Source organism: Tripterygium wilfordii, chromosome 1 (genome assembly GCF_013401445.1).
Source record: "Tripterygium wilfordii isolate XIE 37 chromosome 1, ASM1340144v1, whole genome shotgun sequence".
Classification (NCBI taxonomy): domain Eukaryota; kingdom Viridiplantae; phylum Streptophyta; class Magnoliopsida; order Celastrales; family Celastraceae; genus Tripterygium; species Tripterygium wilfordii.
In genome coordinates, this window is record NC_052232.1 from 5,479,257 (window position 1) to 5,494,963 (window position 15,707).

Sequence of the window (15,707 nt, forward strand, 5' to 3'; positions counted from 1 at the left end):
ACATGAAAGGTCCTTGTCTATTGAACACATCATTTTCACATTCCAAGTAGCAACCATCTCCTATTGATTCATCAAAATCTGCCTAGTTAATTCTAAGAGTCTTTGAAGGAAAAAGAAATGGCATGATACTGTATGGAGCTGAGGAGGAGAAAATTTCATCACAGAGATAAGGGTTGAAAACCTTATTCAAGCTTACCTAGACGACGCTTCTGGAATAAGTTGTACTACTCATCTTCGACAATTGGAGTAAAAGCACGAAATCTTGATGGGATAAGCCGTCGAATCATAGAAATATCAAACCTGCGAAAACGATAAGAAACATATAAGAACCCCCAAACAATTGTTCTAGACAATTACGAAGACACGCAATTAATTCATAAAAGAATGAAAGGAGTAACAAAATCGTCAAATCATAGGTTTATTTTTTCCCTACGTATCAAAGCAAGCAAATACACTATTTGTGATTCTTCACTTGCATAGAGCTTTGCAACCTAATGAATATTGTCCCACCTTTAAAACGTAAATTCATTAAATTAATTAAAGGGTTATTTAGCAATAGATCTCTCAAATCAAACTTTTATTTCAATAGGTTCAAGTTTTTTCAACTCATAAAATTCATAAGTAGATAAAATTTATTCCGTTAAAGACATTATTTAAAAAATCTTTTTTGTTGATCAAATTACCCTTAACCTCGATAGCTAGCGCCCTCTCCACTCTATTCTTTCCTTCTTCTTTTTATTCTTGTCTTAGTGATAAATTATATGCTCTGTAAAGAAACAATTTTATGCACTACAAATAAATTATATGCTATGTGGAAAAATAGTCTTATGCAGTGCTATATAACTTAATTTTGCAATCAATATCTTTTATTGAAGTGGGAAACACCTATATAGCTATTACATTGGTTTACAATCAATGATCTACGTAATTACAATCTCTATCAAAGTCACTATCAAAGTCAACAATTGAGGCATCAATTATGAACTTAGACAAATCAATATTGATTGCCGAATCTTCAATTAAGGAAAGTCTTCAATCAATATTGAGTTTGTCAATAAAGTCTTCAATCAATAAAGTAAATCTTGGGTAAATCTTTGACTCTATTCAACACTCCCCATCAAGGTGGTGCATAGACATCGTACATGCCCAGCTTGACAAGTGAATCAGCAAACACTGAATTTGACACTCCCTTGGTTAACACATCAGCCAACTGATCTTCGGTCTTCATATACGGAACTTCAATTATTTTTTCTTCTAGCTTTTCATACACGAAATTCCTATCAATTTCCACATGTTTAGTCCGATCATGTTGCACTGGGTTCTCAACAATTTTAATTGCTGACTGATTATCACAATACAATTTCATTGGTCTTTTAATGGACAAACTCAGCTCCCCCATAAGCCGTTTGAGCCATAACAACTCACAAATACCTTTCACCATTGCTCTGTATTCGGCTTCTGCACTAGACAATGAGACAACTTTTTGCTTTTTACTTCTCCAAGTAACCAGATTTCCTCCAACAAAAGTTAAATACCCAGTGGTTGATCTTCTTCGGTCTCCTTTACCTGCCCAATCTGAGTCGGTATAGCCCCATACGTCTGCATGCCCATTCTTAGAAAAGAGTAAGCCTTTTCCCGGTGCAGATTTTAAATATCTCAGAATTCTAATAACTGCATCCATATGTTGTTTACCAGGATTGTGCATAAATCTACTCACAACACTGACCGCATATGCAATATCTGGCCTCGTATGAGACAAATAGATTAAACGCCCAACTAACCTTTGATATCGTAATTTGTCTATTGAAGTTTGATTCGAAGACTCTTCCAATCCATGATTTTGTTCCATAGGAGATCCAATTGGCTGACATCCAAGCATACCAGTTTCTGTTAATAAGTCAAGCACATACTTTCGTTGGGACAAAAATATGCCTTGCTCAGAACGAACAACTTCAATGCCCAAAAAATATTTTAATCCTCCCAAATCCTTCATATCAAATTCAGTTGACAAATAGTCTCTCAGTTTACGCATTTCTTCAGAATCATTGCCTGTCACTACCATGTCGTCAACATAAATAATGAGAGCCGTTAATTTATCACCAACTCTTTTCAAAAATAAAGTGTGATCTGCATTACTTTGCTTATAGCCGAATCTTCTCATAGCAAGTCGGAATCGACCAAACCAAGCTCGAGGAGATTGTTTCAACCCGTATAAGGCTTTCTTCAGTTTACACACGACACTTTGATCACCTGGAGCTTCATATCCTGGGGGCAGAGACATATAAACTTCTTCTTGTAGCTCACCATGTAAAAAAGCATTTTTTACATCATATTGTTGTAGAGGCCAATCAAAATTTGCAGCTAGGGATATTAGGACTCGAACCGTATTAATTTTTGCAACAGGAGCAAACGTTTCCTGATAATCAACCCCATACGTCTGGGTGAATCCTTTAGCCACAAGCCTAGCTTTATACCTATCAACCGAACCATCAGGCTTGCACTTGACGGTGTACACCCACCTACAACCAACAGCTTTTTTTCCTTTCGGCAACTCCACCAATTCCCAAGTTTGATTTTTCTCAAGTGCTGTCATCTCCTCAGTCATTGCAGTTGCCCATTTTGGATCCAACAACGCCTCTTGCACTTTAGTAGGAATATCTATGATAGTCATATTACTGACAAAGCTTCGGCATTCCTTTGACAGTCGGTGAGTGGATGCATACTGAGCAATAGGATATTTCACTTTTCGCACAACGTCTGGTGAAAATCTATCTGGTGGAACACCACGAGTACTTCTTGGTGGGAGTACGTATCTGTCAGTTTCAATCGAGACACAAGTATTATCACAAATATTGTTAGTATTAACATCAGACTCAATGCTTACCTCAGGAGGATCTGTACGAGGAGTATCGGGAGTGGGTACTAGCGAAGATGAGAGAGAGGGAGCTTCAGCAACAGTATCGGCAACACACAGTGGATCAGGAAACAACTCCATCCAATTTGGAGCTTCAACAACAGTATCACCACTCGGGCCCGGAAGCGTGGAATTGGGTGAAGAAAAAAACATTTCATGTTCAGAAAAGGTGACATCCATAGTAACATAGAACTTACTTGTAGGAGGATGAAAACAACGGTAACCCTTTTGTGAAGGATGATAACCGACAAATACCAACTTAATTTTGCAATCAATATCTTTTATTGAAGTGGGAAACACCTATATAGCTATTACATTGGTTTACAATCAATGATCTACGTAATTACAATCTCTATCAAAGTCACTATCAAAGTCAACAATTGAGGCATCAATTATGAACTTAGACAAATCAATATTGATTGCCGAATCTTCAATTAAGGAAAGTCTTCAATCAATATTGAGTTTGTCAATAAAGTCTTCAATCAATAAAGTAAATCTTGGGTAAATCTTTGACTCTATTCAACAATATAAAGTGTACATAAACCACATGTTGTGTAGATAAACGTTCAACTCGTTTGGTGTACAATTTAAGCAACCATTTAATATCTTTTAACAGTATATGGCTTTTGTCAATCAATAAGCAATCCTTTGACTAGAAAACCAAGACACTTTTATAATAATTTATGGTCATTTTCGAAATTGTCTTATATGAGACCATTTTGAGACACTTTTGACATTATATTACGTAAATACCCTCGTTTATACTTACCTGGATGAATTTGTCCCTCACCATTCTCTCTGTCGCGCAGTACTCTCTCTCATATTTCTCATCCCCACTTTTTGATTTTGTATTAATTTATTTTATAACATTTACGTATTAAATAATATATAATTTTATTTTAAATTTTTTTTATTTATTGTATAATGCTATAATTAGCTTTATAAATTATTTACAATTTACTTTTGCTATTTATTTAAATCCTTAACAACTTAAATGCATAATACCCTTGGACGTAATTTACACAACAATTTTAGCACCATTTATACTACTAGCAAAAGTAACATCAAACACCTATCAGCATTTCAGGAATCATATATACTACCATTTATTATCCGTAATATATGCTACAATATATGCTACTGTCACTATTGTCTATCAAACAGACCCATAGATATGAATGCAGATAAATAATTTTTATTTCTAGACAGTGTAGATAAATTATATACTATGCAGATAAAGAGAAATTTTATTTACACACTGCAAAACAAGTTTACACCACTTTTATAATTTTTTTTATTTACATTTATATCCCTATATAAAATGTCTAATATGTCCTTAAATGAAAATAAATCAACACAAACATCCCAATTTTGGTCTCAATAATCAACAACACCATCTCGATTTTTGTAACAAAAAACCACATGATTGTACCCTTTTTTAAAACAAAAAGGGGACCTGGTTCGCTAATTATGTCAATTACCCAATTCAAAAAAAATACAAATCAAGCTCAGCAAAATCAATATCAAGTGATAAGATCCAATTGGGTTAATTCATTCATGTTGAGAGGTTTGAATCTGCCTCACTAGTGTCGATTATTGGGAGGATCACTTGGGGAAGAAGACTTCGTCTTTAAGTACATCAAAGTCTCAATTACATGGGTTGAATTTGGATGTGAAGAAGGAATGCCTTGCAAAATTGAAGACAACAACTTATACGAAGGAATTCATATTTCATATTTTCCAAGTAAAGGGTATTTTGGGCTACTCATTAAACTTTGATGTAAACTTAGAAAATTTTAGTGTAAACTTATAAGGTTTGAGTAGGTGATGTAAACTTAGTGGTTTAATGGTGTGCAAATAAAATTTTTTGCGGATAAATTATATTCTCTGCAGATAAATAGTTTTTATGCACTGAATATAAACTAGATGCAGTGCAGATAAACTAGATGCAGTGCAGATAAACTAAATACTGTGCAGATAAACGATATGCAGCACAGATAAATAATTTTTATGCAATGTAGATAAATTATATACTATGCAGATGAATTATATGCTCTACAGATAAATAATTTTTATGTATTGCAAATAACTTATATACGATGCAGATAAACTAGATGTAGTGCAGATAAACTACATTTAGTTCAGAAAAACTAAATGCAGTGTAGATAAACTACATGATGTGTAGATAAACTATATACAGTATAGATAAACTATATGCAATGCAGATAAACTACATGCAATGCTGATAAACTAAATGCAGTGTAGATAAACTCACCTGCAATATATTGGTCCAAAATATTTTTATAAAATTTGAAAAAAAAATATATTTGTATTTTGATTGGTCGTACGAACCCAATGATATTTTTTTATTCAAAGCAAAAATCAAACTCAACATCAAAAGTGCATGATAATTCTAGATCGTTAGATATAAAACAAAAGACCTTTCATATACATTTCAGGTTGCATTTGATTTTTGTTTCGAACAAAAAAATATCGTTAGGTTCGTAAGATCGATCAAAATACAAATATATTTTTTTTCAAGTTTTTTTTTTGAACCCTAAAAATGAATTCTAAAAGTTAGGATCTCATTTTAAGACCTCATTTTATGACGCTATAACAGAATTCCTATATATATATATGTTAATTTATGGAGTCCAAATACAATTATCAAAAACAATTATTTTTTATTTCTTATTGCTTACCGCCACGTGCAATGTATAATATATGAACATTTCAACTTTTAACTATTATATATAGATTACACGAATCTATCTGTTGGTTTATTTAATCAAAATGACAAAGAATTCAAATTTATGGTAGCGCAAACAATCCATGTCTGGTTTGCCGGCCATGTGGTAGTGCCATGTCCTTTGCCAAGGTGTAAAATTTTAAAATTCAAGAACTTCACTCTCTTGTGCTAAATCCTATCGTCCCCTCACCCTCACTCTTTTTCTCTTCCTCTTTCTTCCTCTCTCTTCCATCTCTCAATCTCTTTCTAGTTGGCACCGATGTGGCAGTGCCATGTCAGTGTGCTTGCCTTGGATTAGAATTGTATCTACTTACCATTCTAACAGAAAAATAAATATCAAGCCTTGTACAAATTATTGCATATATTGTACTCCAGCTACACTACCATATAGAACTCTCATCACCTATTTGAGTCTTTAAACACAATCGATGGCTTAATCCTTCGCCTTTAGCAATGTGGGTGTCTATGGGTTTATAATCTTATATATGGAATCGTTCAAGAATTTTCTTGATATACATCGCATATGAAAGAGACAATAATTTCTATGAAAGATTTCTTGAAATCTAAACTCCAAGATTATATATGCTGCTTCAACCATATTTTTCATTTCAAAATTGAAGGCTAACCAACTTTTAATGCTATTCCAAAACTCATTATTCTCAACTATAGGTATTTTAACGACTTACAATGATAATATTACAAATTTATCTTTGGACCTTTCGATATATAAACAATGATTTCACCTTAATAATTTTTCTCTATATAAACACCATCTCTCTCCTTTTCTCTCTCTCCCGACCCTCTTTCTCTCTCCTTTTCTCCCTCTCACGACAACCACACCACCACTGTAGCATCATCGTCCGACCACCGATCGGAGCCATTGACCCACCGAACGAAAGCGCTCCACCACCACCATCACCATCATTTTCTGACCCATCACATCACCTATCGTAGCTCGTTTCGTAGGAAAAAAAGTACCTAAAGGAGGAGGACACCACGACACAAAATGAATCGATCCGGCCACCTCCGGCGACGTCTCCGACAACCAACCTCATATTTAGACTTCAGGCATCGAGGCGCACCTTACCCATCCATTTTCCTGCCAAGTAGCTGTCGGATTCTGACGACCTGAGCAAATTACATTGTTTTAGAAACAATGTAATTTGTCGGCAACAATGTAATTTTTTTCTCCTTTTATTGCATATTTGGAAGTTACATTGTATTGAAAACAGTGTAACATTGTGTTTACAACCATTTGGACTATTTACAAATTACATTACTTCTGAAACAATGTATCTATCTTATTATTCTTAACTGGTTTTTGGACTATTTTTCTGCAGCTTATGTTTGTCTATTCTGAAAATTACATTATTTTGAAAACAATGTAATTACGGGTATGTTTGGCAAAAAAAATGTGATTGCATGCCTATATGCAAAAAAATAATGTAATATCATTCATTCAAAACAATGTAATCGCAGGTCTGTTTGACAAAAAACAGTGCAATCGCATGTTTGTGTTCAAAAAAAAAATGCAATTGCATGTCCGTATGAAAAAAAAAAAACAGTGCAATCGCATGTAATATAAATGATTTACTTGTCTATTTGTAGTTAATGAGAGATGATGAAATCATGAAAGTGGAGAGAAAAAGAGAGAAGTGGGAGATAAAAAAGGGATGTTTAATTTTCAAATTTTGAACAAAAGAGAAGAGGGAAAAAGAATAAGGAAATTTGATTTTCAAAATGTGTCATGTCAACATCTATTCCATGTCATCATGTCTATACAACAATGCCACCTAGACTTGGGACAACTTGGGTTAAAAAAAGTTGGGTCATTTAACATGGAAATATAATTAAACTTTAGTTTTAATTCAAGATCCGTGCAATGCACGGCTATACTTCTAGTATTATATATTTTAAGTTCTTTAAGTTGAAATCAAGGTTATTATGGATATATTAGTTATTTCTTTTACAACAAATAGAGAAATAAATATTTTTCAAATTGGTTACAATTCATAAATCTATTGTTAGTCAGCACTAAATATTTATTGTCTATTAGTTAATCAGCTATGCTTTATTCAAAGGAAAAGACAGTGATTGTTATCCGCTAGAACCATACCCCCACCAGCCAGCGGTCTTGAAGTTTCATAGGACTTGGTGACAACTATATCTATAGGTATGATGAAAATGAAGTTCCCATTTTCATAAATTCGTCCAGAAGTTTCAAAAGAAGTTTCTAAAGAGGCAGTCGATTCCCATGCAAATTTGTTGGAGGCACATTATGAAACTGAGCTGAAGTGACATTATGAAACATCATCAGCATCATATTGTGAAATTGGGCCGGCTTGACATTAGGCAACAATATAGGCTTCATGTCAGAGGTTTCCTGCCAAAAAGAAGTAAGAATATTACGATTACAAAATAGACATGTAATGATGCAATAGAAGATTACAAGATCAAGCCAACCTCCTACAACCAACATTCACACGTAATGTTTTTGAATGCCATAATGGTGCCGAATATCAAGCACAATGAAAGGAGGATCAACAAATGTTCATTGCAAGTCAACTGCATTAATGAGGGAATTATTAGTTGCTAAAGTCTAGCAATTATAATAGCCATGTAGTTACTACGAGATTTATTACTTTAATTGGAACAAGCATCTTTACATTACTATTTAAGTCTTCCATTGTTTTATTGTTAGGGTATTATGTTTCGATATGAAAGAAAGTTCTTTGTATTAGAAGAGATTCCTAGGAGTGAGTCCTTATTCTTGAGAGTGATTTTCATATTATTATCTTTGTTTTTCAGTTTTAATCTTAGTGAATTAGTATTGTTGTGATTTCAATATTAATTTGCATCATGTCAATTTTCACAAGATTACAAACAAAAGTAGAAGTTTCTTTCTACAGAATAGTCATAATTAGGACTTCCAAGTTTCATAAGAAGTTTCTTTCTATAGAATAGTCAAAATAAGGACTAACTTTTCTTCAGAGAATAGTCACAACAAATAACAATAACAAAGAATGCTTGAAAAGTAAAATGAAATGCAGCAGAGTGTATGCGTTATCCAATCATACATATAGATATAGTCAGTCCTCGATCTTAACTATCTGAGCACGCTTAATTTATTAGTTTCACATATCTCTCAAGATAATGCAGTTTCGAATTCACTTTGTGATTCCAATTATCTTGCTATTATGGCTAACCAGAACATGGACAGCATCAGCATCGCTCGCCATGCCTGGATGCCAAGAGAGATGTGGAGATGTTCTTATTCCCTATCCATTTGGAATCGGATACGAGCGTAATTGTTCCATGGGGGAGGGATTTGAGGTTATATGTAACACCTCATTTAATCCTCCAAAACCTTTCATAAAGATCATTGGGATGGAACTTTTACAAGTGTCAGTAAATGATATGGTAGTTCAAGTCATGAGTCCAGTGAGATCGTTAAATTGTCGCAACACAACATCATCGTCATCATCGTTGGCTCTCCCGGAGGTTGTTGACCTTTCGAAGAGCCCGTTTGTGTTCTCCAGGGAGTCCAACAGATTCACGGCTATAGGTTGTGACAACTTTGCCACCATATCCCAGTATGGTAAAACAATTGGTGGGTGTATGTCTATTTGTGATGCCGCACCAAATGTTACTGGTAGTGGCTGCTATGGACTCAATTGTTGTCAAACTACGATTCCTCCCAATCTGTATTTGTTGAACATGTCGATCACTAACATTAATTCCACCGGCAGATGCATGTCTGCATCTATGGTTGACCAAGATTGGTTTAATTATAATTCGTTCGATGAAAATTATAATGAGCTGAGCAAAAGGGAACATGTTCCTGTTGTGCTAGAGTGGGGGAGAAGGTTCGGAAATTGTCGTTTGAGTAAAAGTTCCGATATATTCTGTGACAGCTTTGGAAGGTGTTGGGGATCGCCTGCTCATGATTCCTTGTGTGTATGCATTCGTTCGAGTCTGAGAATGGAAGGAATCTCTTACATTTCTGACGAATGTTATGGTACTTTTTTTTTTCTACTACACAAAATTTAGAATTCTAATTGATTAGTAATTAGAATACAACATTGACAGACATTTTTGTGGATTGACAGAGGGGAGCAAAGACAACTATTTTTGTGATTTTTATTGCATAGACAGGTCTGGAAGCAAGAATTGTACTTGTCCAGCAGGCTACGAAAATAGCCAGCATGGAGACGGATGCTACCACCTTGCAGAACCAGTGACAAAAAAGTTTCCTCTGGCTATACTAATAGGTAATCGAATCTCTCTTATTGCCGCCTTCTTTCACATACACTACTAGACACAAATATCGTTTCTTGGAAAAAAAGTCAACTTAACCATTACTCTGCTGTTTATCAGGATGTTTGGCAGCGTTTGGGATGATATTGCTACTTATAGGTTCATGGTGGATGTACAAACTAGCGAAAAAAAGAAATAACATAAAACTGAAGGAAAAGTACTTCAAAAGAAACGGTGGTTTACTCATGCAACAGCAATTATCTTCAAGTGAAGGTAATATTGAAAAAACCAAATTGTTTACTTCAAAAGAGTTGGAAAAGGCCACCGATAACTATAATGAGAATCGGATTCTTGGTCAAGGAGGGCAAGGAACAGTTTACAAAGGAATGTTGGTAGATGGAAGAATTGTGGCAATTAAGAAGTCGATAATGGTAGACGAAGATAAACTCGAGCAATTCATCAATGAGGTTATTATTTTATCACAGATCAATCATAGAAATGTGGTTAAATTACTCGGATCTTGTTTGGAGACAGAGGTTCCACTGCTAGTTTACGAGTTCATCCCTAACGGAACACTATTCCCAGTACTACATCACCAGATTGAGGAGGAGTTTCTACTTACATGGGAAATGCGCTTGCGCATTGCTGTAGAAGTTGCAAGTGCTTTATCCTATTTGCATTCATCGGCTTCGATTCCCATTTATCATCGCGACATCAAGTCTTCGAATATACTTCTGGACGATAAATACAGAGCCAAAATTTCTGATTTTGGGACTTCGAGATCTGTAGCAGTTGATCAAACTCACTTGACAACTCAAGTATTGGGAACCTTCGGATACTTAGACCCTGAGTATTTCCAATCAAGCCAGTTTACTGATAAGAGCGATGTTTATAGCTTTGGAGTAGTACTTATTGAGCTCTTAACTGGAAAGAAACCGATCTCTTCCTTCCAATCCGAGGATGAGAGAAGTTTAACGACACATTTCTTGTTTTTAATGGATGAAAATCGTTTGTTTCAAATCATTGATGCTCGAGTTGCAAAGGAGAGCAGGAAAGAAGATATAATGGTAATGGCTAATCTTGCAAGAAGATGTCTAAACTTGAATGGAAAGAAACGACCAACAATGAGAGAAGTAACCATTGAATTAGAAGGGATAAGGGGGTCACAAGGAGCTGCATTCTCTTATGTAATTGATCAAAGCTATGAAGAGGTTGACTATAGTGAAATGACTAGGCCTTGGGATACTGCTTCATCTTCTGATACTTCTTTGAAAATCGATACCATGAGATTGCTATAGATTAATAAGGGATCCAGCCCAGTATAGTTTCCAATCTCTCTAAGGCCTTGGCAGGCCCAGTCCAGTATCAAAACTGTGCGTTTTAATGTTCTTCTTTTCTTCTTTAATCTTCTCCAACGGCTACTGACATCTCTCTGTCTTTAGTCTAATCAAGTTTGTATCCGTTACATTCATCTTGTATTTATATGTGCAAATGTATTCAGTTTGCGAGGTTAATGAAAATAATTTCTTCAAGTTCTCTTTATGGTATCGAAGCCGACGATAACTCCAACGAGTTGATCTCTGCAAACATGTCTTCTTCCTCTGCTTCTTCACAAACTCTTTCCACCACCATTGTCAGCTCCACTTCCAATATCACTGTCCATGCTATAAATCCTATAGCCCTCAAACTTACTTCTACCAACTTTATATCATGGAGATTACATTTTTCTTCCCTACTCCATGCTTACAACCTCTTAGGATACGTAGATGGAACGAAGCCCTGCCCTCCCTCACCAAATACTTCCACTTCTGATGATGTTGTCGATCAACTATTTCACACCTGGTGGTCTCAAGACCAGTTTATTGTGCATGCTCTAATTGCTTCTATTGATGTAACTGTCCTTCCTCTTATCGGTGAAGTTAAATCAAGCGCTGCAGGTTGGGCTAAAGTGCATACTCTGTATGCCAACTCCTCTCACTCCAGAATACTTCAGCTTAAATCTCAACTTAGTCGTTGCCAAAAGGGTGGTAAAACCATGACAGACTACCTGCAAGATGTTAAAACACTTGCAGATGAATTGGCCTTAATTGATCATCCTATTTCATCAGATGATCTTACATTGTACATTCTTGATGGCCTTGGGCAAGAGTACTCTGGAATCGTGGGATCGATTCGTACTCGTGAGACAGCTTTCTCCTATGAAGAACTTAAGGATGTTCTTGTTGCTCAAGAGGGGTACATTACCCGACTTAATACTACTGCTGAAATTCATGCTGCTACAGCTAATTTTCACCAGAAACAACCTAGTTCTCACTCTCAAAATCAACATGGCTCTGGACGTGGTTTCCAGCAGCGTTGGTCTGATCCAAACTCTCAGAATACGTGGTCTGACAGTCGCAACACCTATTATAACAACAACAGAGGAGGCCGCAACCGTGGCCGTGGCCGCGGAAGAAATTTTTCACATCAATTTCCTCGCAATATCTGTCAGCTTTGTGACAAACCAGGTCACCTTGCCACCACCTGCAGAAAATTTAAAATTTATGCCAACAATCCTCCCCCATCAGCAAACTTTGCAGCCATGCCATCTCCATATCCCTCTCAATCGACTCAATCGTGGTTGCTTGATTCCGGTGCTAGTCATAACATGACTCAAACTCCTCACAATCTGCAAACTCCCACCGAGTATGATGGCATGGATGACGTAAAACTCGGGGATGGTACAGGTTTGGTTATAACACATACTGGTACCACTTCATTTAACACTCGCACACGACCTATTGCTGTCACAAATATTCTATGTGTGCCTTCTCTGCGAAAGAATTTGCTTTCAGTGCATGAGATTACTAAACATAATAATGTTTCAATTGAATTTTTTCCTTTCTCTTGTGTTATTAAGGATCAGGTGTCTGGTCAAATTATGGCAACGGGGCGATGCAGTGATGGCCTTTATGTGTTTGATCCTCAACAAATCTCTTGCTTTGCTACCACTACTTCAACTCCTGGTCTTCGCACCACCCTTGATGGTTGGCATTATCGTCCTGGGCATCCTTCCTTCAAGTATTTTGCTAATATTTTCCAAGCTGCTCAGCTACCTTGTACTCAAAAATTTACTTCCAAATCGCTTCCATGTAGTTCATGTCAGCTCAATAAAACTCATAGACTTCATTTTGGCAATTCTACTATCTTCAGTGATTCTCCTTTACATGTCATATATAGTGACGTGTGGGGTCCTGCTCCCACGTTATCTCTTGATGGTTTTCGCTATTACGTGATCTTTGTAGACCATTTTACTGGATATACCTGGTTATTTCCCCTACATCAAAAATCAGAGGTTCTAACTGTCTTCCTCCAATTCAAACGTATTGTTGAAAAACAATTTCAAAAACAAATTCGCACCCTCTACTCCGACAATGGAGGTGAATTTCAAAAACTCCAGTCCTATTTAAATCAAGAAGGTATCAGCTGGTGTCAATCTCCTCCCCACACTCCTCAGCATGTTGCCCTCGCCGAGCGCAAACATCGCCATCTTTCTAAAACTGCACGTACACTACTTCATTCTGCTGGTTTACCCGCTTCCTTCTGGAGTTATGCCTATCAAACAGCTACTTATCTCCTTAACCGCCTTCCCTTGGATTCCACTTCTCCTACAACCCCATATCAACGTTTATTTGGTCAAAATCCCAACTATCTCAAACTTCGCATTTTTGGCTGCAATTGTTTTCCGTGGTTACGACCGTACACTACAAACAAGCTTCAACCACGTTCCAAAATTTGTATTTTTGTTGGTTATTCTACCTCACAAAGTTCGTATAAGTGTCTTGACCCTAACACTAATCAAATCTATCTCTCTCGTCACGTTATTTTTCATGAGACTGATTTCTCCGCATCCCACCAATATGCCTCTTCCTTCATTTCACCTTCTCTGTCTCCTACACACCCACCTTCATGTCCCTCCTTAACTTCTCCAGCTGCCCCATTGGTTCGTCTTCCAAGTCCCAATATCACTCCATCTACTGGTCCATCCAATTTGCCCCCTTCTTTAGTTCCCGATTCTTCACCGTCACCAACTTCTCAATCTCACCTACCGCCACAAATTCCATCTGACCAACCTATTCAACCGTCTACCTTAGCTGCTCCGTCTTCTCATCCTATGGTTACTCGCTCTCGCAATAATATCTTTAAACCTAAACGGCTACATCACACCACTTTGCATCCTCTTCCTCCCTCTATTGAGCCTTCTTCCGTCTCTGCTGCTCTCTCCAATCCTCATTGGAAAGCAGCTATGCATCAAGAGCATCAAGCACTTCTTCGTCATCAAACTTGGATCTTAGTACCTCCTTCCCCGGATCTCAAACCTATTGGTTCTAAGTGGATTTTTCATATCAAATACAACCCCGATGGATCCATTGGTCGCTACAAAGCTCGATTAGTCGCCCAGGGTTTTGCTCAACGCCCTGGCATCGACTACACAAATACCTTTAGTCATGTCATTCGCCCTGCTACAATACGTCTGGTTTTAACCATCGCGGTCTCTCGAGGCTGGTCATTAAAACATCTAGACATTAACAATGCTTTTCTTAATGGTGTTCTCCAGGAAATAGTTTACATGAGACAGCCTAAAGGCTTTGAAGATTCTCAGCATCCTAAATATCTTTGCAAACTTCAAAAATCAATCTATGGCTTAAAACAGGCTCCCCGGGCTTGGTACACTGCGCTGCATAACAGTTTGCTATCCATTGGATTTGTCAACTCCAGAGCCGATCCTTCTCTTTTTATTTTACAAACTCAAAGTCACCTAATGTATATACTTGTTTATGTTGATGATCTCATTCTAACAAGTTCTTCTTTTAAACTGCTACGCAGAGTTACTGATGTTCTTGCTAAAAAGTTTTCTCTAAAAGAACTTGGTGATCTTGCCTATTTTCTTGGAGTGGAAGTCTCTTCTCAACCTCATGGCTTGTTTCTTTCTCAACAAAAATATGTCAGAGACATCTTGGAACGTGCTGATATGGCCGGTGCAAAACCTGTTCATACACCATTGCCTGCTCGTTTTATAGTCAGCACTCACGATGGCACTCCCATGTCTGATCCCACTCTCTACCGTCAATTGATTGGCTCTCTACAGTACTTGAGCCTAACTCGCCCCGACTTGTGTTTTGCCATCAACAGATTGGCTCAATACATGAGTCGCCCAACTGATGTGCATTTTTCTCTCCTCAAGCGATTGTTGCGGTATGTCAAGGGCACTCTGGATTTTGGCATCACTATCTCCAAATCAGCAACTTTGAATCTTCAGGCTTATTCCGATTCTGATTGGGCCGGCCACCCTGATGACAGTTCGTCTACTTCTGCCTATCTGATCTTTCTCGGCTCCAATCCAATTTTCTGGAATTCCCAAAAGCAGCGGGCCATCGCCCGTTCGTCCACCGAGGCTGAATACAGAGCCCTTGCTTCCACTGCCTGTGAAGTTGTCTGGCTAACTCATCTTCTTCAAGATCTCCGTCATCCTCTCCAACATTCTCCAGTTATTTATTGTTACAATCAAGGTGCAACTTCACTTAGTCTGAATCCCGTACTCCACTCTCGGATGAAGCACATCAAAGTTGATCTTCACTTTGTTCGTTCACTCGTGCATCGCGGCGTCTTTCGTGTTTATCACATCTCCACCACTGATCAACTTGCTGATCTACTCACCAAATCTCTGTTGCGTCCGCGATTCACTCTTCTTCGTGACAAGATGAAAGTTCTTTCTCAGACCTTCATCTTGAGGGGGTGTAATAAGGG

General features: G+C 37.1%; 1 protein-coding gene across 1 annotated transcript; it reads left to right on the plus strand.

The window, feature by feature from the left end:
* The first annotated feature begins 8,800 nt into the window (after positions 1–8,800).
* LOC119995896 (wall-associated receptor kinase-like 1) lies at positions 8,801–11,462 on the plus strand. Its single transcript, XM_038842369.1, has 3 exons — positions 8,801–9,690; positions 9,815–9,934; positions 10,041–11,462. The coding sequence occupies exons 1-3, from the start codon at positions 8,817–8,819 to the stop codon at positions 11,216–11,218; spliced, it is 2,172 nt and encodes a 723-aa protein (XP_038698297.1). The 5' UTR covers positions 8,801–8,816; the 3' UTR covers positions 11,219–11,462.
* The last annotated feature ends 4,245 nt before the right edge of the window (positions 11,463–15,707 follow it).